Genomic DNA, 24,349 nt, shown 5'->3' on the forward strand with positions numbered 1-24,349 from the left:
TCTCTGTGCACCAGTGAAACTCAAGTCTGTTGTCTTCTCTTTTCCTTGCCCAGATTGGCATATTTATCATAGTAGCACATGCATCTTCTTGCTCTTGTAAGATAACAAGTTTCCCAAATGATTAAAAAAAAAATCAAAGGAAAAAGCAGTAAACGGCTTTTTGTAATTGTGCTTGGACAGTTGCTGTGCTCCCATTAAAGTTTAAAGTTCAGCCAAACAGCTCACTGCTCCCCACATGGCTGGAGGCAGGCTTTGGTCCTATATGTTTATTATCATTTAGAAATGGTATAAATGCTCTTTTATTCTTTTTTGTTCTGCCCTTATTCTACAACGCATTCCCCTCCTTCCTCCTGCTTCCTGTTTCCCAGACAGGTCCCCACCTCTTCCTCCCCTCAGCCAAAAATAATACAAAAGGGAACATACAAAAGGTTTTTTGAGCCCTGACATGTGATAATGAATGGGCGTCATGTACAGGGTAGATACAGTAGTCCCAGCACAAAAATGTTGATCACACAAAGTCAATTTGAGGAATTGCACATTGTTGGGTTAGGAATTCAGTGTTATGCATCCTCTTGTTTAATGTATTTTTAGGTCAGAGCAGACGAGATGACTCACAACGCAGGACTCTTACGAAACGTACTGTATATTGAGTGTATTGATCACATCTCCAGGTTTGATTTCATAAGCTAATTGTGACAAATTGTGCTTATGAATATGCTGTTGCCTGAGAGTGCACAAGCACAACTGGTGTATACATTTGTGTCAGCTGTTGAGTGGGAAATGTTAAGCTATCTCTGGATGTTAATAAAACATCTCTAAAGAGTACATTTTTTCATTCATGAACCTAACCAGAGTAATTACAAGGAATCCAATTCTGCTGTGTAACCCCACTGCAATACTTTCTAAGGATGAATCTTAATTGAGGATCGAGACCTAAAATATTGCTCTGCTTTGTACATTCCACAGCCGTCAGCGTTTGCTCTTGCATATCCATTTCCTGTGAGAAGTTTACCACACTCTGGGGCATACTTTGAACCTGATCCTTTGATTTCAGAGGGAGCTAGGGCTGGCAATTCAAGGAGCTAATTGTGCCTTTTTGCTGTTTATAATGCTAAATTAAAGCTGCCTCGAAACTGGACAACAACGGGTTAAATACATGCTTGATGAAGTTTGGAGAAGTTCGTAGTGAGGGCCACTAGCCAGCTCACTCAAAGCCACCCAAGGTAGTTATATAAATAAATGCTCTCTTCAGAAACATTTTGAAACACTCTTGCTTTATATATAATTTTTCAAATGATCATTTTGCAGCTACTTGCTGTCTGAACTGCATGGCAGCATGCAGGGCATGTGATGGTGTACTAGCACACATGGCTTTTATCATATTTTGATACTAGCACAATGAACTGCCTTCACTTTTGAATTCGTGATTTGGCTATCCTTAATCCTTTGCTGACATTGATGCTATTTTTTGTTGTTGTGACTGGTTGCAGATATTTTTCCTATCTTTATTAAACAGTCAAAAAAATAACAAAAGCCCTCCAAAGCCCTGGTTCAGTGTTTGCAGATTTCTTTCATCCTTTTTTTCTTTTTTTTATCTAGATGCCTATCAAATTCAGCCACGCTTAGCTGCAGTCCTTTGTTCAGTATCTCATAACCAGTGCACTGAAATTCTTTATGCTTAGGGCTCAAATACCACAGATTTTTAGTGAACAAATTCAGCTTGTTCATTTAGAAGAATATTGGTTAGATAAAGATATATTTCATTATCACTAAGTTTGGGAACAAATCTTGGTTTTGACTCCTTGCTTAGAGTTATGAGTTCAGACTTTTTTTCTGTTTGAGACATTTGTTTTACCACCCATTCCTGCTGGTGAAAATTGATAATTTATGGTAAAATGGATTTTGATCCTTTGAGCTTTAGAGTCTGATCAAAGTCTTTGATAATTTTGTTTACATCATGCCCCAAAGAACAGGAAAATGAATTGTGTTCATACGAAAGTAGTGATTCTGTCCTTTAAATCCACAGAACTTTTTACTTTAAAATGTATCATCTTTGCTGATTGCAGTTGAGGCTTCTGATTTCAGTGTTTCTTATGTTTGGAGAAGTATAAGAGAAGAGGAGAACATCCAGGGAGAAAGCCATCTGTGTCGTGGTAGGAGAGTTTATTAAGAGTGCTGTTGTGCATGAATAACAGTGAATGGGCTGGTTTGGCTAAATACATTTCCTTAACAGTTCATTCTTTGGGCTGAGACCAAGAGGGAAAATGGGTACAGGCCATTATTGTATTGAAGAAATTAGCAAACAGAGGCTTGAGTCCTGTGTAGCGTAGTCAAGAATTAATAGTCTTGTCCATTGCAGGCTCTGGTGGCCGGTGGGACCCATAGAGTTGGTATTAAAGAGGACTGGCCTGATAGCTCAGGCATATAATGAAGTTACCACAGGAAGACAAATCTTTGCATATCATACGGTCTTTGCTGACTATGCTTGTGTCTGCTTTTTACTTTTGGCCAAAGCCTGTTAGTTGAGCATCCAGTTAACTTGATTTGCTTCATACGTACAAGGGATTAGGAACATGCATGCAAATATTTACAACAAGGTAGCTGTCAGTAAGTGTCTTGTTATTGTACCTGAAAAGTGGTTTTAGCTCTCTCTTTTTTTTTTTTTCTTTCAGTGAACTATAAAACATGTAGGCAAGATGTGCTGGCACCTGACTAGTTTTGTTTTAAAACCTTTGCAATAGAGATTATTTGCTGTTGCCTGAAACTTTTTCTTACTATTTATTCATTTCAGGCTGTGGTTTTCCATTTTTCCCAAGTGTATTTTGTAAAACTACTTATTTTAATAGTAAAATTCTGTTTATTTTATGCTGTCCCAAATGTTAAGCTTCTGATGTGCTGCAGCTTTTTCATGACTAGCAACTGCCCAATAGAGGTTGCCAAGAGGAAAAGCTGGAGGTTTTGGCAGCTGGGTGGGAACAGATGACAATCTTGGAATAGATGGGCAAGAGTATTGGGCTTTGTCGTTGTTGTTCAGGAAGTAATGAAGGCTTTTGGCAGTGGCAAGAAGATGCATCTTTCAAATCTTGTTTTAGGGTCAAGGAAAAAAATAGTATGGCATTTCAGGGAAGGCAGATAATTTTTTAATCTATCATGCCTCTTAACTTTAGGGCTACCCCACAATGTCCAGTTCAGTTTCTGCCTCTGGTGTCAGCGATGCAAGTGCCACTGCAGCTCAAAGCTTTCGCTGTTTTACTGCAGAAAGAAACACTTGACACCGAGCACTGGACCTGGTGCCACTGTTAGCTCTGAGCTTGAGTGAACTGTGGTGGCACTGACCTTAGTATTATTGGTTTGGGTTGTCGTCAGGTTGAGGATACTTTCTCTTCCTTTGCAGTCTTGAGACTTTCACAGTTATTTGAAGTTAGATATGAAGCCCCTTTTTTACCTGCCAGTGGAAAGCAATGGGGTCGTGATGGGGGAGGTTGAAATTTGACCTTCACTATTGCGTGTATAATTCTACTTTGCTTGTGTAAATTACAAAGAGAATCCTTCCAGGTACTGTAAACAGAGCTGGTAGATCAGACCTGCTTGTCAACCACATTCGACATTTTCATTCTCTGTCACAGCCTGATCTAAGTATCCAACCTCTTAATTAGGTTTTGGATAACTTCCAAGTCCAGTGCTTGATGTCCAATTATATCTGCAGTAAAATGGCACTTGGAAGTAACTAGCACTTACAGGTAAGAACTTCTCATGATTTGCTAGAAAAATTCAGAATCAAGATGTTATAAAATACTTGAGCATTAATAAAACAGAGGAACCCAGTGAACCTGTTGATAAGGTGTCTTCCCTGACTTTCTGTCCTCAAATTATTAAATGTTTGGGCTTTCTTTTACCCTTTTACCCAGAACTTTACTGTTGCCATATTGTCCTGTCTTAACTGTGCCAAACACCCGGAGAGTGAGTTAAAGACTTCCCAGCATAGGCGGGTGCTTCTGAAGTGACCTGTGATTTCAAAAACCTGTATGTATGGGTCAAAGTCCAATGCACAACATGGCTGTCAACCAAGACTAATTCTTTGGAATTCATTGGAGCAACTTTGGATTTATTCCCTGGGAACTGTATCTTGGATCATCAGTTGGAATTAGGTTCTCCAGAGCTGTCTAGACCTGAACCCAGATGCCAAACTTGTGTCCCTACAACGGCTCCTGGCCTACAGACCATGTCTTTCCCCTACCCCTCTCCAAAGGGGAGACAGAGGCATTGGATACCTTACACTGCCTTGAGGCTTTACACTGCCTTGAGGCTTGGCACATTGGTGATGGTGGTGGTCTTGCATTGTATTTCATAGTGGTGGGTGTACTCAATGTATTTGGTAAATAATCTTTACTTTCAGTATATGAGCTTTAGATGGGCTCTGTAGGTAAGAATACAGCTAGATTAGAGGTCATACCTTTCTGAATTGACAGACATACTGAACACTGAGTTTTCCTAGATCAGTGCTACTACAGACTCTGAAAGGACTAGCAAGAAGTAGGTCCTTACCAGGCATAGGACAGCACTACTGTAGCTGTAGCTGTCTTGTACTGTCTGAAGGATTTGGTACTGCACATGGAAGTGTCATGGTGTGCAGTTTACGTGTATTCTGCTGCTATATGTGCCCCAGAGAACTGGGATGATATTATGATACAGGGAGAGAAGAGCTGTTCAGAGTTACAGGTAGAAAACACAATGTTTCTTGGAGGTGATGGAAATGTTCCTTTGCTGGGGAGATGAGCCTTTTTCCAACTGTATCCAAAATTGAAAAATCAGACTGAGGCCTTGACAGCATTGTCCACTGCCAGACTGCCATCCTTTTCTGTCTGGCTTTCTGCAAGTATGTGGTGTCTTGCAAAGTCACATCATGTTATTTGTCAACCATGAATCATCATTTCTTTTAACTGGTTAAATTGAGGAGCAAGGTGCAAGGAGAATGACCCTCGTTAATCAGGGCAGAAGGGCTGAAGTAGTGGGTCACTTTTTATCCCTAGCCTGTGAAACTGGCTTGACAGCAAACAGCAGTCTTATAGATCTTCTTCTTGTGTTCCTGAAGGGAGCCATCTTCTTCTTCCCATTGCAATTCTTAGTCTTTGACTGCTGTAAATCCTACAGGCACTGCTTAAGAAAGTTTAATACCTACCAAGTTGCCTGCAATTTAGCAATCAAAGGATCATCGGACTTAATGTCATGTGTTTTACACAAAGCTCCCTCTCTCTTGCATGAGTGGTTAAGGAGAAGCTGGACATCCAAGCAGAACTATGACAAGAGCAGCTCACTTCTGTCTTTGATATTCTTGAACCATTTTCTTACCAGGCTGGTAGTGGAAGCAGGAGATCTACAGGGGTTCACCATCATTTGAATTCAGCAGTTTGGGTTCATATCTCTGTGGATAGTGGTTGATATCCCGCTGCTTCCACAAAAAAAATTGGTAGTTTCTGATGCGCTTGCTGGCAAATGTCTTTGTGGGAATGGAGAACTCTCCTGCCTCTCGTGATGGTCCACCAGGCTGGAGTGGGGAACCTTGGTGGTCTCAGCCTGACTGGTTTCTCCAGTTCAGAGGTCAAGGCAAGAGGTGGGCTTAGTTGACGTAAAAACTGTCATGCCAGGGCAGGAGTGAAGAAAGCAGGCTGGTTTCTAAACCCTTCCCCACCGCTCCCTGGGTGATTTGGACCACAAGGAGAGAAGGTCGCATAAGGTACTTGGCAGAAGCTGGGAAGTGCATATGGGGAAAGATGCTTTGTTTCTGTGGGCAATAGCCTGCTCTGGCAAATGCAGCAGCAGGTAGGGCCCTGGCAGGAGGTAAAGGAAGGGCTGTGGGTGCACCCCTCGCCAGGCTTTGTCTGCCATGCAGATTAGGTGCAGGGCTTTTCTGGCTCAGTGTTGCTAGGCTCTTTCCTGCTATTGACTTGGTGGAGAGGCTGAGGGGGGTGGGAGGGAGGGACCTCATTATATTGTTTCTTGGAGTTGTTTTTCTCCCCCCTCTATGGGGAGATGGGCTTGATCCACTGGTTTTGGATTTCAGAGGCAGAAGGCAAGACATGACCAGCTGGTGTCTTGAAATGGCACAGGTGCAGTGGCTGCGGGAGGGGGGAGCCAGGAATAATTACAGGTTTCTGAAGCATCAGGCTTTGCCTGAAAAGGGCTCATCGAGAAACTGCTCTTTATGGAAAATTAATGGTGAAGCTGGAAAAAACTGTCAGGCCCACTATTGTTGTCATGGGGTAGTGATGCCTTAAAGGAGCAGCACCTCCTGCTCGCCTCCCCTCCACGGGCAGCCCAGAGCTGGCATGCAGCTTTCTGATCCCACAGCAATTGAAATTTCATGTCACTGTCATCAGATTTAATGGCCTTGAGTCCTTCTCTCTCGTCCCCCCTGCTGCCCCCCTTTCCACCCCTAATTTGTGATTATGCTTGCTCTTTCCTCTGGAAGCCTTTTATTTATTAGGCCCCTAAACCTGCTTCTGCCCCACTAGATGAAGGCTAAGTGGACCAGAAAGCCCAAATTACATGATGTGTCGAACTGAAAAGCATTGCCTCTTCTGGTGATGGGGTTTATTCCTGAAAGACTGTGGGGCATGTTGGAAAGCTTCTCCCAAAACCCATTAAGATGTATCTGGGGAGAGACCAGATTTCCAGCTAAAGGTGTTTCTTATGGTCCTAGAAATGCACCTTGTAAAGAAAATGGAAAGTTTGCTAGAGGCAAGTACAGTTGATAAATGTCCCACCCCCAGGACTGCGCAGACAGTCTCATACTTCTGAAAATAATCTAAATGCTGAAGTAGAGCACATCTCACTTGCATATATTGCTGTTCTGTTGCTTTTTGTCCAAATCCATCTCTACAGGTCAGATCTATAATCAACTATTATTTTAAGAGAAAACAACAGATAACAGTGTGGCAGATTTTGCTGAAAACTCTGAAAGTCATCCCACCACATTGTATCTGCAACCAGCAGTGCTGCTTCATGGGAGCTTTGAAAATAATAAGCCTGAATTACCTGACAGCTCCTAGAGAGTTGAGTGGGGTCTCTTTACGCTCCTGTTCATGGGACCTGTGCACCCAGAAGGCAGAGGTCTCTGTCCCTCCTCTAGTCATACAAAGCTTTTCTTTCTTGATCAGATGATGGACTCTCCAGATTGAAATATAGTTGGGTCACCAGCTCCCGTAGACTCAAAATTTTTGCCTAAAATCCCTTTCTTAATATCTCTAGAAGGGTTCTCTGAGGAGTAGTTTTCAGAGGTTTCTAAAAAGTATTAGTTATATCCAAGTCCTGTGAAATCACAGTGGTGGTATTAACCAGCTATTCTTTCAGGCAGCGAGAAATGAAAAACTGTGCTAATAAACTCCATTAAACGCTCCTGAAACTAGAGCAGACGGTTTTCTATAGACAATAAAAGTTTATAATGTTGGCTATGGAGAACATTGGGCAGTGCGATGGTGCCTGCAGGCTTTATTAGGGCAAGCTCAGGGCACCTCATAGTAGGGCACGTTCATGTAGGAGGCTCCCCCCATTCTCGCACTGGTGATCACTGCTGTGGAGATGCAGAAACACGTTTTTATGTGGCAGCTTCTTTGATTGCAACATCACTTACATTTTAATAAGGTGTGCATGTGTGTTTGTGTGTAAGTCCAGTGTCCTGTACACAGGAAGCCCCATTTGACCAAATTTGCCAAAAATCCCTCTAAAACTGACTGTAGACCCTTTTTTTCTGTCTCCTTTCCTTCTCTGAGGCCCTTTAAACAAACTGTGGTGTCAATGGAAGTTTTTCTCTGTCTCCTGTCTTAAAATGCTACACTTCAGAATTGTGCTGTTTTAGGAACAGATTGGGCCCCAACCAACTACGCTGAGTTAAATTTGGAGTGAAAGTTAATGTTTGTGAAGGAAGAGGAAGCAGTTATTTGGAGAGGTGACTTTTTGTTTGCACACGGCCAGGCAGTGGGTCCATTAGGATTGTTCCATATGGAAGTGACTGTTGGACAGATTACACTTAAAATTGGGAAGGTCCTACTGCCCCTGAACAATGTACAGACTTTATTGAAAAGTGGATGCTTTCTGGTTGTCATATCTTGACTTCTGTTATAATACCTGCTACCATACATGGGTATTCCCAGGCTCTATCTCACAGCAGCATCAAACAAAGGCCAAATCTCCGTGTCTCCCAACATGTAACCATCTCACGAGGAGTGGGTGTGCATGAGAGCTGTCTTTGAACGGCTCTGGACCTTGTTGTTCTCCTGCCCTAGGTGAGAGCTATGCTGTAATCTCTTTCTAACATTGGTTTCTCTCCCTCTCCCTTCTGCAGACATGCCTGGAGTTGGAGCGATACCTTCAGACTGAACCACGCAGGATCTCTGAGACCTTTGGCGAGGAGTTGGACTGCTTCCTTCATGCCTCCTCAGCCCCAGATGCGGAGGACAATATCCGACAGCTGGACCCCATCCTTTTACCAGTGGAGACAAGTACGTGTGACAAAAGCGCCAACATGGACATTATCCTCTCACGTGACAAGCTGCTGTCTGAGACGTGCCTCAGCTCGCAGTCCACCAGCTCTTCCACAGAAGGCTACACAGCCGTTAACCAGGCCCAGCTCAATGCAGTAACCTCATTAACTCCCCCTTCCTCGCCAGAGCTCAGCCGCCACCTTGTAAAAACCTCACAGACTCTCTCAGCGGTGGATGGCACAGTGACACTGAAATTGGTAGCCAAGAAAACTTCACTCAGCTCTGTAAAAGTGGGTGTAGCGACAGCGACTGCGGGGACGATAAAAAGCGGGCAAAGTGACAGTGAACAAGGAGGTGCGGGGACAGAAGCATCTCCAGAGAACAAGAAGAGGGTTCATCGCTGTCAGTTTAATGGGTGCCGGAAAGTTTATACAAAGAGCTCCCACTTAAAGGCTCACCAGAGGACTCATACAGGTACTTATGTAGGATGCTTCTCTCATCTTGTCCTCCTGCCACCTAACTGTAACCATCTCCTTTTATTCTCATTTAGAAAAGTAAAAAAAAAAAAATCTTCTGAACGTCCAAGCTTCTGTCTGTGAAACAGGGCAGTGGAAAAATATGAGAGGTCAGCAAATGTACCCATTATTCAGTAGAACAGAGGAGTTCACCACCTACCATTAACCTGTTGGGGCTTCATATGTCTTATGGGGTTTGATGCAGAGTAATTTTAGGCTACCTAGGGGATGTAGATGTATCATTCATGTTAAAACTGTATGCATTTCACTTTGGGTTTCTGGCACTCACTTCCCCAAGACAACTTTAAAAATGTTAATTTTAGTCAAGTGTTACTTGCTTCATATAGAACATAGCGTGGGTAGGTTGTGGTTGCCTTTTGTATGGGGTAAAGAGAAAAATGTGTTTCAGATCTTAGATACATGGTTTAGGAATAATGTGCATGAGACAGTGTGTGTGTAGATGCAGACATGTAGGCACGCAGATGCACATACCCTTCAGATACTCATGATCTTGGACTTCTCTGGTGCTAAAATAGAGTGAGAACAAGTAAAAGAATGACATGGAGTTTGAATGAAATAGTGTAGGTGAGAGGGAATAGGATGTATGCGTAGATGTGAGGCTGTTATTTTGGATAGCATTTACAAATGTTGTATATGAGCTTCACTGTGTAAACTGGTTGAACCACACTGTATTGGCTTAGGTGTGATTGTTCAGGTTCTCCACTCTCCTCTCATTTCTTCATACTGTCCAGTAGCTTTTCGCCTGGTATTCACTGGCATTAACAGCTATGCAGTTCACACACGTTGCTGCTGCTTTGTTCTAAGCTTCACACGTGATGAGAGATGATAAATTCCCATTAGCACTGTCTTATCATGTGATTATTCTTGTTTCCAGAGGGATTGCTGTAATCAGTTTTCTCAATTTTACTGTAAAATGTGTGGTCTCTTACGATAACTGCACATTTAATTCACAATCTTATCATGCAGGCAGATTCCTAGAAGCAAGGTTGTTCTTGAAAGGTAGAAAATAACACGTTGGGCCAATGCAGTAAATCAGACAAATATGTGGGTTGTTAAGAGAGCTGCATCCATCAAATACTAGGCAGCCCTGTATAAGTTACATGATCTGAAGTATAAATCATACTAAGTCATAAAAGACATTGGGTTTGATCTTTTATGTGGACTTTCTAGTGCTTTTACTGGGGATAGCCACCTTGCCAGGAGTGACATCACCTGTGATCCAGTGATTTGAAAGCCAGTGAAAATAATGCAGTCATTTTAAAATCTGCATCAACATGGTCAGAAGGTTGGTTCCTTGTAGCACCAGTGCTGCTGTGAGGCTGGACCCCTACAGAGCTTCCAATGTGATGTCCCAGCCGAGGCCTCCCAACAGACAACGTAGCTTCCATGAAGGCACAAATGAAGAGTATGAGAGCTGTTAACCCAGTGGTCTAATTTCTTCAGATACGACCCCTACGCTCCTCCTTGAGCTGAAAGTGATGATTCTTACACAGCTTTTCCTGAAGTTAGTCAGGGATGTGACATAATAGCGCCTGGAAAGGGTGAACTTGTGGAGTTTTTCTGGTTTTGTCACCCAGTAGGTGGGGATGTGGACAATGGATTCCTGGAGGGCACTTCCAAAAACTACTAATCTCTTAACACCTTTACCCTTTGGTGTCAAAACCTTGTAAGATTTTGCATGCTTTTGAACCCAGCGTTAGGTCTGGTTGAATTTAGTATCTAAGCTCAAAACCTTTCCTGTCTAACATCAGCATGTGAAACCTTATGTTTTACAATTCAGCCATGAGAAACATTTCTCACCAGCCCTGTGATACTTCTGTTGAGTAGCCTTAGACCATGATGTGCTGAGTCTGCCCATCCACAGCAGCACTCAGCATGGTGAGAAAGGCAAGTCCACCTTTGCTGGCAGATGAGGAAGATGTTTATCAGATGATGGGACTGTAGCTGCCTGGATGCAGAGCCCACACCTCCCACTCTCAGCACCTCACCTAGAGGATTCAGCTACCCTTCTGATCTTGCCAGTTAAACCATCCGTGGTTTAACCAGCCCCTAAACCATTTAGTACTTTATGGGAGTGTTTCTGTTTCCATTTACTGTGTCCTAAGCAGATGGCATAGGTTGTTAAGAAAGCAGGAAGGCAAAAGACAAGAGGGAATACAAACCTGGATGAGGAGTTCTCCTGTCTTGGGAACTGTGTAACCACCCTGCCCATGACCGTGTCCTAGCTGTGCACAGCTGTCTAGAAAGCATGGTTTCTCTTTTTGATGAGGGCTGAATGCAGCCTTGTTGTTCAAACACATCTTTGAGGGAGAACCTGGGATCAGGTAGGAACCTGTCTCTCATTTTTGTCTGTGGAAAGCAGGTTGCCTAAGTACCTTTGAACATTTACATCTGGGGCATAATCGGAGTGAACTGGGGGGTGGGAGGTGCTGGGCTTATCTAACCACCTTATTTGAGTCCAAAGCACAAAGTCATTCAGACCCTTTCATATTGCTTAGGCGCTCTTTCCCTTAAAAAACACTGACCACTGGATACCTTAAATCAGACCTGGTACAGTCCAGACATTAAATCTGTTCACTCTAACCTCTTCAGGCTCCCCACAGGGAGCTCCTGCCTCTGGTAAAGAAAGGGTCAGAGAGAGAAATAACTGTGAAAATTTGGGACTGAATTATAAATGGCAGGGCTGCCTCCTTTCCCCTGCAGCCTTCAGGGCTAAGGACAAGGAGCCCTTTTTTCCATCAGTACTTTGTTTTTTTCACGCCTGAGCTGAGTTTTGTGGTGTGGGTCGCAAATGCAAGCCAGCAGTGCCAATGGCTAGTAGCCACTTGGCTTAGTCAGTGGCTGAGCCAGAGGGTCTGAAATGATTGCGAGATATTTTCCTTTGGCTGGTGGTTTGTTAGTGTGTCATGCGAGAGCAGTCTGCCAGTGTGGGCTCTGTGCAAAAGGGTGCGAGTGCCCCGGCAGACAAAGAGCTCTCAGTGTGGGGTTCACAGGCAGTGAGGCAGATGCAGGCTCATCACCCAACTTGCACGTGCAAAGTCCACTTGCTGGATCAAAGGGATTTACTGCAGTGCATGAAAACAACAAAACCATGGGCTGGGGAGCAGGTGGGTGGGAAGGCAGCGGAAGGAGGTTGCATTCCTTTCGTTCATATGTAAGGCTGACCAGACAGGCGCTGGCTGCTGCTCATCACTGCTGCGTGATGAGCCAGGCTGGGCTGGAGGCAATACAGACTGATAGCAGCTTGCTAGATTGGGAACAATCTTTGCTTAGGATTTTACTTTGCTGGGAAGCCCAGAGGCAATCAGACCCCACATGACACTTGATGCATCTCCCACATTACTCTCCCACATCTCACCTGCAAGAGAATCAGGACAGCACCGCAAGGCCCATCAATGGTTGAACTGGTTATGAAACCACCTTCTGGATGACCTTTGGAGAGGGATAAACAATCATCTGTGTGGGAGAGAATTTAATCTGGAAGGGAAAGGGAAAAACATTGTCTGTATGGAAAGGGAAATGAAAATATTTGACTGAACTCAAAGCAAGCTGAGGCATCTAAAGTTAAGGGTGTGTAAAGGAGCTAAGAGCAGCAGTGGGACTGACTGTCAGATTGCAACAAAGAAGCCCCTCAGGGAAGAAATGGAAGCTGGGCCTGCAAACAGGAGGAAAAGGTGAGCTGTAGGTTTGGAAAAACCACACTGCCAGTGTGAGGATGAGGTAAAAACATTTAAAGAAGGAGCAACCAGGACTGTCATAGTAATTCAACCCTAGCACATTCTCTCACAGGGAGCAAACAATGGCATTTTGTCTCTTTTGAGAGACAGAAATTTTCATCCTTCCTTCACACATGCATGGAGATGAATTGTCAATGTAATGGAGAGTGGAGAGGGAAGGAATTCGAATGAGCCAAAACCCATGTATAATCATCAGTACTTCCTAAATTAGAAAACAGGATATTGCTGGAGAGTGTCTGAATGCAAATAAGTCTAAGGGTGAGCTGGCCTGTGACCTATGGAAAAATTAGTCATGGGATGTGGCTGTGTCTCCCACATCAAAGGCTGCTGAAGGAGATTTCTATCTCCTAACAAAATCATTCCCATCAGCCTTCCTTGAAGTAATGTCCAGGGGCAGGTATTAGATGGCGCAGATGCTTTCTGGCCAGAGATAAAGCATCACATATAAACTGACCAGGAAATCCTTAAGATTTGGACAATGATAAAAAAATTACCCTTACGGGGTTCTGCTAGGGCTTGCATTTTATGGGTATTAGAAGGTTAGTTTTTGTTCTTTGTTTTTTTTTTTCTTTATCCATCTAAAATCAGGCTTTGATACAACCTAAGCTCAAGTCTGAGAAGTAGCAGTTGAGCACCTCGCATCTCTATTTAGATTTCTAAGGCCTAAACTGGTGAGAAATACCCACATGAATGGATGTTACAAGTCTACGGGCAATCTTAGATAGCTCTTGTTCAAGTGGGGTTTGTTTCACATTGTCAGGACATCTTATTTTAAATTACATAGTTCTTTGATCCAAAGTGCTGGGTGAGAGTAACTAAAACAAACAAATCCACCCTGCAGGAAAACAAATTACTCCATTTGCAAGAAAAAGATGAAAGATGCAAGAAATTAGAGTATTAACCAACAGAAAGGTTTTTGAGATGGGATTTAAAACAAAAGAGAAGAACTTTCTCCAAGTATTGGAGATAGAAGAGGAAACATCCATAATTTGGAACCTATTGGAAGAGACAAAATAGAGGAGAGTAGGCTGGATGATAGATAAAGAAGTTTTATACAAAATGAAGGAATAATAGGGAAAATAAAGATTCTCTGTGTCAGTGATGCTGCATGAATGGGATGCTGCACTGTGTTATGTGGTAGCACCCATGAGCAGAGAGCCAGTGAGGAGAAAGAAATAGCAAATAGCCAAGCACAGCACCAGATCTGCAGGATGCAAGACTTTGAATAATGACTTAGGAAAAAGCATTTGGGAGAACAGTACAGGTAGCATAGGAGAAATTAAATTCAAAACGCAAGATATTTTGTTGTACAGAGACCCATAGTTTTAAGGTGAGTCCACAGCTCTTACAGGGCTGAAGTCTGCCAAGGGGACATGGAGGGACACGGAGGATGCTCAAGCTCCCATGGCAACACCTGAAGCAACAGGTGAATTTGCCACTGGAAATGAGAGCAAGGGAATTTAGGGAGAAAGGGTGTGTGAGGAAGACCTTCATTCAGGGCTGGATTTTTTTGAGGGGTACAGTTGCTTTTCCCCAGTGGAAAGATGTGTTTTGTTGTGGTATTGGATTGTAAAATTTTTTTGATGTAAAAACATAAGAAGTGTTCATCAAAGCTGATTAAAATAAGGTCAACCTGATTATGAGCTCTTTAAAACTTTCTGGATTTGAAACCTTTTAGCCATTTGGCATGTTTGGAAGGCAGTGTTGTGATTTCACTGTGGAAGGTCAGAGCCTCATTTCAATGCAGCAAGAGCTTAGGCTTAGGAAATGATTTTTGAGAACCTCTCAGGCAGTAGGAGGACAGCCCCTGCCAAAAGCAGCCCTTGCCATTTAAGACACCAGTGGTGGTCATCTGGTGCTTGATTGTCAGTATCTGAATTCTCAGTCCCGTGTTTCTGCTCCATCATTTGCCAAACCAATAGCACAATACAGTCTTACTGTTTGGGTTTGGAAATGTAAATAGGTATTATTTGTTTGTTTGCTTACCATGTGAGAAGATTTCTGGCTCAGGATAGACCTAGAAAGGGATGTTTGCTGTCTCTTCAGCAGCTACAGGAAAGAAAGTACAGGTGCACCAAGTGTTATGGCAGTCTGCCTTGGTAAAGCAGAGAGGAGCCTTCTCTAGCTTGTAATTTAGTGTTCTCTCTATACTCATCCATCCACTCCTGAGCCCTCGTGAAGTACTCATCCAGTGGCTGAATGATAGATATCACAGAGAAATATTCAAAAAAAAACACCAGCTTGTTTTCTGCCAATTTCCCTTTGTGTTGCTGCTGTCCCACACGGGATACAATTGGCAAATTAACAATGAGAAGCGATGATTTTCTTGTCCATTTATCCAAAGCACCATCACTTCTGAAGTGTTTGAGGTCACACCAGGCATGAATTGGAGATGTGTGCTCAGAAATGCTGGTTTAGGCTAAGGTGGGCATGCTGGATCAGCAGCACCTAAGCAGACTGGGAGAGCTGAAGTGCTCTGGGCAGGAAGAGCCGAGTGTGTTACCTCGTCTCAAAATCAGGTGCCGGGTTGGGTTTCGCGTTTGAGTCTGGGTCATATCTGGGCAAGCAGCCAGCAGCCTGGATGGACCTCTCCTAACCCAGAGCCTGTCTTTCACACCCGTGTGGACACAGTCCCACATACCTACATACCAGCAGCAGCAACTTGCAAGCAGGAGTGGATGAACAGCAAGGCTTCATGGAAGCTGACCTAAATACAGCCGAGGCGCCCACACTTCTGCCAAGGGTGATGGGGTCCCAAATAAAACCATGGGTACCATGGCATAGGTGGTGCCCACCGTATAGCACAGACCAACTGCAGATAGGGAGACCCGCCAGGCCTGCATTAGCATGGCTACAAAAGTGTACTTAAAGATATCCGAAGGGCAGACTTCTGATGCAAAGAATGCAGGGTGGATTTCATGAACAAAAATTTATGTCCCTGTTTTGCTGCAGTTTTGGAGAAAGCGTATTTGTATCTTCAGAAAACTTCTGTCCTACACCATTCTCAAAAGCCAATTGGTTACCACATGACAAGCAGTGAACAGTAATGTGCAGCACTAGATCAAAATGAAGGAGAGACAAGGATGTCAGATGAGGGCAGTTTCAAAGAATAGTGCAGCCATTTCAAAAAGCGGAGGACAAACTACTGCACGGGACTTGGTTTATCCACAAGTCTCTGAGAGTGACCAAAATCTTTGTGTCCCTGTGTTGTCTTGAAGCAGTTTCTTTCTCCTCGTGTGCAAGAAGCCAGTACATTTGACAGAGTTGAGATATTTGATTTATTTCCACTTCTGTGCACAGAGGGCTAGTGTGTAGTTGGGTGGTTGCAAACTGCATCAGGAGCTCACGACTGGTGTATCTGGATCAGTCCATACTCATTGTCCATGACAGTTGTGGTATACAGTGGCAGTGGCATTCAGCAACCAATATCATACAATTCAACATTACGGGCTGTTATCACCCAAAAATCAAATCCCCTCGAGGTATGCATTGTGTTTCCCCATCCCTCTGCATTACCACCAAGTGCACCCAGGTCCTTGAGCAAAAACAATCCCATGGGTAGGTTTGCCTTTGCTTGAGGCAGGACTAATCAAAACTGTCTTCCCTAATTAATTTATTCCTCATATGCACCACCAGGACTTTATCTCCATCTGTGATATGTGGAGGCTCTAACTGGGCAGGGCCTGCTCAGTGGGTAAAGCCTTTCAATGTGGTTTTAACAGTCCATTATACTGTTCAGTTTTCCCACCAGCTGATGATGGATGATGGGGAATATGATATACCCACTCAATACTGTGTTCTCTGGCCCAGGGGTTTGTGAGGCTATTTCTGAAATGAGTCCCGTTGTCCTACTTCAGTTCTTTCTGGGGTGCCATGTTGCCACAGCACCTGCTTTTCAAGACCCAAGATGGTGTTCTGGGCAGAGGCGTGAGGCACAGGGTATGTCTCCAACCATCCAGTGGTTGTTTCCACCATTGTCAGCATGTAGTGCTTGCCTTGGCGGGTTTGCAGGAGACTGACGTAATCAATTTGCCAGGCCTCCCCATATTTGTATTTCAACCATCACCCCCCATACCACAGGGGCTTGACCTGCTTGATCACAGCACGTTTCACAGTTGTACGGATAACCGGGGAGATAGTGTCCATGGATAAGTCCACGCCTTGATCATGAGCCCATCTGTATTTCTTTTCTTATTCTTCCCTGATGACTTTGGGAGTCATGGGCCCACTAAGCCGGAAATAATTCACCCTTGTTCTGCCGGTCCAGATCCAGTTGAGACACTGTAATCTTGGCAGCCTGATCCAGCTGTCCGTTGTTGCGATGTTTTTCAGTAGCCCAACTCTTGGGTACGTGTGCATCTACATGATGAACTTTCACAGTCAACTTCTCTACCCAGGCAGCAATATCTTGCCACAGTTCAGCAGCCCAGATGGGTTTACCTCTGCACTGCCAATTGGTCTTTCTCCATAAGTCTAGCCACCCCCACAGAACATTCAACAGAAACAAAAGCATTAATATTCCTTAACTACAAGTTATAGTTCATTAATTAATATTCTATCTTCTGTTGGTTAAATTATTTGCTCCTTTTGCTAATTAGTCTGCATACTCAGTCTTTTTTGAGTTGGTTGGTTTCTTGAATCTGTGCGTCGTGAGTTGATGGTTGTGATCTCTTCCTGCTGGAATTACACTTTCCCTAGTTTGATGAGTTGGGATTGTTTTTTCCTCATAATCTGGCCTTATCTTGGTGGTTTTGTCAAGTGTCCTTGGTTTGGAGGTTCAGCAGAGCTCACTGAGGTGAAGGTGGTAGAAAAGCCTCATGGCCTGAGGGGAAGCAGGCTGGTTTTGGCCTCCACCGTCTAGAACAGTTTGGACCACCTGGAGGTGCTCTTTTCCCAGCAGTCTGTCCCTACTGAAGATGAGGACATCCATCCCCTTCCCCATCCCTGAGGTTTCTTCACATTTCTCCAGATGAAGAAGGCAGTACAAGTCATGCTGAGCAGCCCCACAGGTTGCTGGGCTGTGCAGAGCAGCCAAGCCATGTCAACGGGCAAGATAGTTCCAAATCTGGCACAGAGGGTAGAGCAGGTCAGAGGCTGCACTCTCTGGGACAACAGGTGATGGCTTCAGGCCCTCAGGAGCGATGTCTGTCCTGACCCTGACCCAGTCCTGAGGATTACAAAGGACAATGGTGCTGGAGCATTCAGCAGTCATGGTCTTGGCGACAGTAGGTAGTTTCTTTGGGCCCTTGGGAATGGTGTCCATCCTGACCCTGACCCAGTCCTGGGAATTGCAAGGGTCGATGCTGCTGATCCATTCTTCAGCCATGCACTTGATGATGGCGGGTGACAGAGACAGCCTGTAGAACACCATGGTCAGGAAGACCACCAGGATGAGCCTCATGGTGGTCTCTCCCAAGGGTAAAATCTTGACATGCAGCTGCCTTGGTCTGTCACATGTTGGCGATGTGACGTCGTGGGCTGCTGTCACACAAGGCTCTGTGGTGTCACAAAGGCATTTTCCACTCATCTGGCAGGCAGTGAAGGCTGAGGCAGAGCTGGCAGGACCTGCTTGTATTTTTTTGCACTGTTGCCACTGTGACATCATGGGCTGCTGTGACTCAAGGCTGTGTGGTGTCACAAAGGTGTTCTTTGCCTGGCCGGCAGGCAATTAAGGCTGAAGTGGAGCTGGGAGGACCTGGGCAGGTGGATTTTGGAGCCTGCTGCTACCACTGCTGTGCCTGCGGGCAGACACTGAGCCCAGCAGCAAAGTGGGGCTGTCCCACATGATTCACGCTGGGAGCTGTGCCCGGACTCCATCCCAGCTGCATTCATTGCTGTGTCCCAGCTGGGCAGCCATGACACATTTCTGTGCAAAATTCTCTTGAGGGCAAAGTGGCCACACATGTTAAGAGGAAAGTCAGAAATTCAAGCATTTTGACAAAAATCTTAACCCTAGCTGAGCAGAGGCTTGGACAAACTGACCTGAGTTTTTATAACAGATAATTCCTCAACATACCATTACCTTTCACTTATGTTTGATCACCTTTCATCAACACAGTATCAGTTGGATACTGTCTGCCATATAAAATTTCAAAGAGGCTTACTCCCTTCCTAACGTGTGGTGATTCATATTCTCACTAAAGCAGTAGGTAATCTACACCTAGCTCTATGGATCTGTCACCCAGCACCCCTTTCTGTACAGAACTGTAAATAAATAACTCTGTGTGGATCAACTTCTTGCACATGAGGTGAAAGAACATGTTTCAGGACAGCAACTGCAGAACCAAAATCTTCCCATTGGCCAGCTTTATACGTGAGAAGGCAGCTTAGTAAAAATCAAAGCCTTTAAAACTCTACAGGCCAGTTCGCAATCCCAGCAGTCCCCATTTGCAGATAGGTGTCCAGATGTTCCATTGGGCAGATTTGTTCCTGAAGATGTCTGGCCTTCAAAACTCAGGACTGAAAACTGGGGCTACAAAAACTAAATGCTGAAAAAACATTTGCAGGTATACTGGCTAAGCTCATGATGACAAGCGTGAGCTTCAAGATGAAAGCTGATGCCCAGCTGAATTCTGAAAGAAAGGTGTACTCACTGTATGGCAGTGCACGTTCAGAGGCTTAGCAGGGATTTATTCCTTCCTTCTGCACGTCTGGACTCTTACCACACACAGAGAGATCTTAATAGATTAGTTTTTATAAACTTCAAGTTGTACATATTCTTGTTGGCCAAGAATCTGTATCTTTGCAAAACCTTTCCTTCTTCAGAGTGAAATTTTCCACATTTGGTGTTCTTCCAGTGTGGTGGTTGTTTGTTATTTTAGATATTGGAGGAAAAATATTTGTTTTGTAGGAGAAAGTGGTATGTGTGTTGGGGAGAGGCAGGGAGAAAAGAGTAACAAGTTCAGCTAAAAGCTTGGCCTATGTAGTGGAAAATAGTCTTTGAGTAGAAGATTTCTATCTGTGGATATCTGGGTAAAAATTAACTTGAATGGATTAAGCTGTGATCTGTTGTAAACTCCCATATGAGTGGTATGTGATAAAATTTTATCATTAATGCTTTGCAAAATCCATAAATCCCAAAGGTGATTCTTTTCTTGTGCTTTGTTTGGCTATGAATGTGCGTTAGCAAATATGTTTCATACAGAAGACCTATTTATTTTTTAAATTTTCTCCCTGACGATGCAGAGTCACCCAGCAATGGAATGTCATAATACATTTGTGTTCTCCTTCAGTTACGCTCACCTGGCAGCAGAATGACCTGGGCAGTTTCCAACCTTAGAGCTAAGGACAAGTAATCATTTGTGCCTTTTCCAGATGGGGAAACTTCCTAGCTGGTAAAATTAATTATCTTTACTGACTGCCTTGTGCTCTTGAGACTAGTCTGCTTCGTTCACCAAGAGTTGCCCAGCAGTGTTGCCAAGACTTTTTTACGGAGCCCTGCTCGGTGTGAAGCAACAAGGAGCTCCTGCGCTGCCGAGTACAGCCTGCCACCTCTGCCCAAGGACAGGGAGAAAGCACCAGGAAGGATGGGATCTCCTTCAAACATTACATACCTACCACCATGTAGGTAGCTCTGCCTCGACATCAGGGCAGCCTTCACTAGGAGAACTTGCTAGTGCATTCTTTAAGCCCAAGCACACTATTTCCCTTTTGCATCCACCGCCAAATCAAGTCCAGTATCTGAATGATTGAAATCCCAGTTCTTTTTCCATTTTTGTTGTTGACAAAACTGGGAAAGAGAAAGGAATTTATGCTCTTTTCCTCTTGTGTTTTATTCCTGTACTGTCTCTGCCGGTCTGCATCTTTTTTGTGGTCTCTTTCTCTGATTTTTTTAGTGGCAAAAGGGAGAAGATGGTAAATGCTGAAAAACATCAGCACTGCAATAGTTTGAATGAGAAAACCCACATTCTTCAGCAAAAATATGGAGCAAAACCATTTTAACTGTTAGCATCTTTAAAGAGGGAATCTGTTCCTCTTTATTTTTTTCATCATTTCTAGGCCATACATGTCTCCTATTTTTCCTGGCCTATTTGCCTTTATATATAGTTTGGAATTTCTCGGAAATGATTGACCTAAAATGGGAATGTCTTTGATACACTGCTCCAGATGATGTAAATATGCGCCATGTTCCTTAAAGGGCTGTCTCACTGTCCACCCTCTAAGATACCTTACAAAAAAACAAAGGGAAAAAACATGTCTCAGGGTCCTGGAAAAATCTGACCCACTGAACTGCTGAATCTTTTTCCTTTTTCATGTGTTCCTTCTGCCGCTGCTACCTTGCATCTTTGAGCTCACAGAGCTCCACAGAATCTGAAACTGGAAGCCTTTATTAGAGGACATTTTTTTTTAAAGTTCTTGCCGCTTCTCTGGGGACTGAAGTAATGGCAGCTTGAAGCAGCAGAGAACGTGTAATTAGGGCAAACAGCGATGCCTCGCATGATGGGGAGAAACAGGAGGAGAGGAGGGGAGGTGCGCAACAGCCTGGCGTGCACAGGCTGTTACTAGGAGACCCCGGCACGAAATGCATGAGATGCAGGGTGCTAATGGGCCAGCCCGCCTGGGTACCAGACCGACCTGCTGCACAGCTGCTGCTGCCCTCCTGTTGCCAAGCAACTCCATCCTTATTTTTTATTTTCTTTTTCTTTCCCCCTTTTTTTTTTTTCTCATTTTCCTGCCCCCACCCCCCACTCATTCTGGAGCCTTAATTGGATAGTTTTGCTGCCGATGTTGCTGCCGGCTGCCCGCCTGGGCCTGTCGCTCTGCTGCTGTCCCCAGGGCCCAGCTGGGGGAGGATGTGCAGGCAATTAATGGGGTAGAAGTGTGAGTTGTGTGCTTGGGCTGGCGCCGGCATCTGTCCCCCAGCCCTGCTCCCCACCATCCAGGAGCTTCCTCTGGAGAGGAGCTGCAGAGAAGGGATTTGAATGGGGATCAAATTTATCACTCTTGATGGGAGTCTTGCATAGACTCAGGGAGATAAAGCATGGCATTCCTCCCCACCCTTAGGGCTCAGCATGGATGGCAATGGGCATTTATTAAATGCATCATCTTGAGTAGAATATGGACCATTTCCATTTCTTTGGATGTGCTACGTACTTTGCTTTTTTCTGCTGTTCAGCTAGGCAAGTGGGTTTTGTGGATGTGTGCTAGGTGCTTCTGTGTGTGTAAGACATAATGCTGCAAAAATTGGTTTCTTTTTGTGTCCTGAATGGCTACATGCTAAAGGCTACTGCTGGCTCCCTAGACAAGCTTTGGCAAGGCCCTTAGGGACTAATCCAGAGCTTTGAAGTTTGTAGAAAGACTGATTGGACATTGGGTTTGCTTCTTAACCTCTTTTCCCCCATCTCTAATATAGATATGATCAGAACCGTCTCTCTGTATGGGCACTGCTGACCTTTTAGGATCAAAGGAGCTGTACATCATTCATGGAAATGTACTGCTTTTACACTTGATCATTTCTGCCCATCTAAAAATAGGTACAACCTTCTCACATTGTGTGTTTCACAATCCTGTCGCATTCCTCTTCTGCCCCATACTGTCTTCTGCTAGCTTTTCTCTTGTGCTTTGTCACCCTTTCAAAGGCTTTTCCATCTTTCCAGCAGGTGGCAAAACTGTGAATAAAATGCCTTTTTAAAATTATTTTTATTTTTTCTCTTTTTTTGGGCAGAAAACATTGGTGAGCCAGTGAAGCACTGACCATTGTCCCGTGTCCCCCCACCCCCACCTCCAGCATTTCTTTTTATAATAAAAATAATAATTAGGCTTCCTATTCTCCAACAAAAATCAATTAGGAGTATATTGAGGAATGAAAGGCTCGGAAAAGTATCTGAAATTGATTTTTGTAATTAGTTTTAGTGGTTGATGGGTTGCACGCACATACGCTTAGATGTTAGCATTGATCTCCAGAGGATGTGTGTATTAAATAGCCTGCTCTTCCTTTTTGCTAAAGAAATGAACTTATTAATCTTAAAAAGAGGGTGATGTTGTTGTGTGCTGAACTGCAGCTGCTCACTACCTTTTTTTCAGAGCAGTTGCCTGAGCCGTGTGATGGTAACGTGCTGAATCTGGTGTGGAAGTTGAGATATTCAACAAGCAGCAGGTCTGGGGCAACTCCTTTTCTGTCTCATATTTGCCAAAGAGTGTGTATGTAATGAGGGAGGACAGGCACTGGTGTTAAAGAGACCTGTCTACTTATATTCATTTTTCAGAAGTCCTTCTGCGACATGTTTCAATTAAATAACGTGTAGCTCTTCACACAGGAAGAGAGGAGTGACCAGTAACATTTTCGTTGTGCCATGTGCTGTGTGCTGATGTTCAGCTAATTAGAAGAATTATGGCTTGGCTTCATTGGTATGCCATGTATGTAGCTTGTAAAGCTCTCAGGGACTCTTGGAGATGAAGAGTGCTACATAAATATAAAATATTGTTAATGTGATGTTCCACATTAGGCATCCCGTTGTGCTGAGGCAGACTTTCGTAATAAACTGCAAGGCAAATAGGAATGCCTGCCTGGCATTTCTCTGTAAGGCGATCTGAGGGGCTGTTTCTCCTGAAACCACACCAGCTTCTGGCATTTCTGAATGACTTCTGTCTGCACTGGCAACGTTGCCGTGGGCATTGCCTCTGAAGGGTGCCGTGGATCATCTTGCAGTGACACTGCTGCTCGCTGCAGCAGCATGGTCCCACTCACCAGCCCAGAAACAGCAGATCCTGAAAGGATTTCTCAGGAAGGGTAGCAAGGAAAGTTATGAAAACACTCTCTTAACAAAACAAAGCCAGTGGCACTACTTGATTCTTCACTCATTTCTTCTCACAGCTCAGGCCCTAGAGCTTCCTTAAAGGAAAAACCTAGGCAAGAAATCTTGCATTTAATTATTTTTTTCAGTTATAGTTTTGCAGTTTGTCTGGTTCTTCAGGAATGCCAGTTTTGAAACAGGTGTAGCTGAAGCTGTCTTTCAATACGTATTTTTAGACATTGAGACTTTTAGAGCTAGTTTCATTTTAAATAGTCTTTAAATCACAGATTTTAAAAAGGAAGGAAATATCTGTGTTTCTTTCAGATGACTTTTTTTTAGATCCTGAAACCATATGTAAACAATTCACAGTCGATTAGAACTCATGCTGATTTTTTTCTGTTGTTTTCTTAAACACACTTTAGCGTGCTAGCTTTGTGTAGCTATGTAACATCATATTAAGGAGCTTTTCAAACATAGTGCAACAAATGGCTTATTTGAATGGCCTTCAAAATGTGCATACAGACAGAATGTGGGGTTTTCCCCTCAGTTTCTTTAAGCATTTTCAACTAAATTTGTCATACTGACAAAAACAGTCCCATGACACTACCAAATTTCAGCATGAAGAAGTATCAGCAAGGATTTTTACTATGATTCTCCTCTGAGGTTCACTGCAGGACTCCAGGCTTAAGCTACCTGATGGTTTTACTAAGTGCCTGTTATCAACATATGTTTGTGGTGTGGTGTTTAAGGTGGGGTGCAGAGGAGGGATAAAGAAATAGGTATGGATGTATAATCATATCTTTGTTTACTTTTAATTCTGCGAAGATACAGGGTGAAACTTGAGCCTTAATAGACATTTTTCC

General features: G+C 43.8%; 1 protein-coding gene across 1 annotated transcript in view; it reads left to right on the forward strand.

Moving 5' to 3' along the window:
* The window catches only part of KLF7 (KLF transcription factor 7), a 62,202-nt gene that overhangs the window by 21,928 nt on the left and 15,925 nt on the right, over nucleotides 1-24,349 (forward strand). The window contains exon 2 of the mRNA XM_050339892.1: nucleotides 8,342-8,954. Within this exon, the coding sequence (XP_050195849.1) occupies nucleotides 8,342-8,954 (613 nt within the window). The remainder of the gene's footprint in view (nucleotides 1-8,341; nucleotides 8,955-24,349) is intronic.

The sequence above is a fragment of the Myiozetetes cayanensis genome, unplaced genomic scaffold, assembly GCF_022539395.1.
Source record: "Myiozetetes cayanensis isolate MyiCay16 unplaced genomic scaffold, myiCay2020 scf9, whole genome shotgun sequence".
NCBI classification, from domain to species: domain Eukaryota; kingdom Metazoa; phylum Chordata; class Aves; order Passeriformes; family Tyrannidae; genus Myiozetetes; species Myiozetetes cayanensis.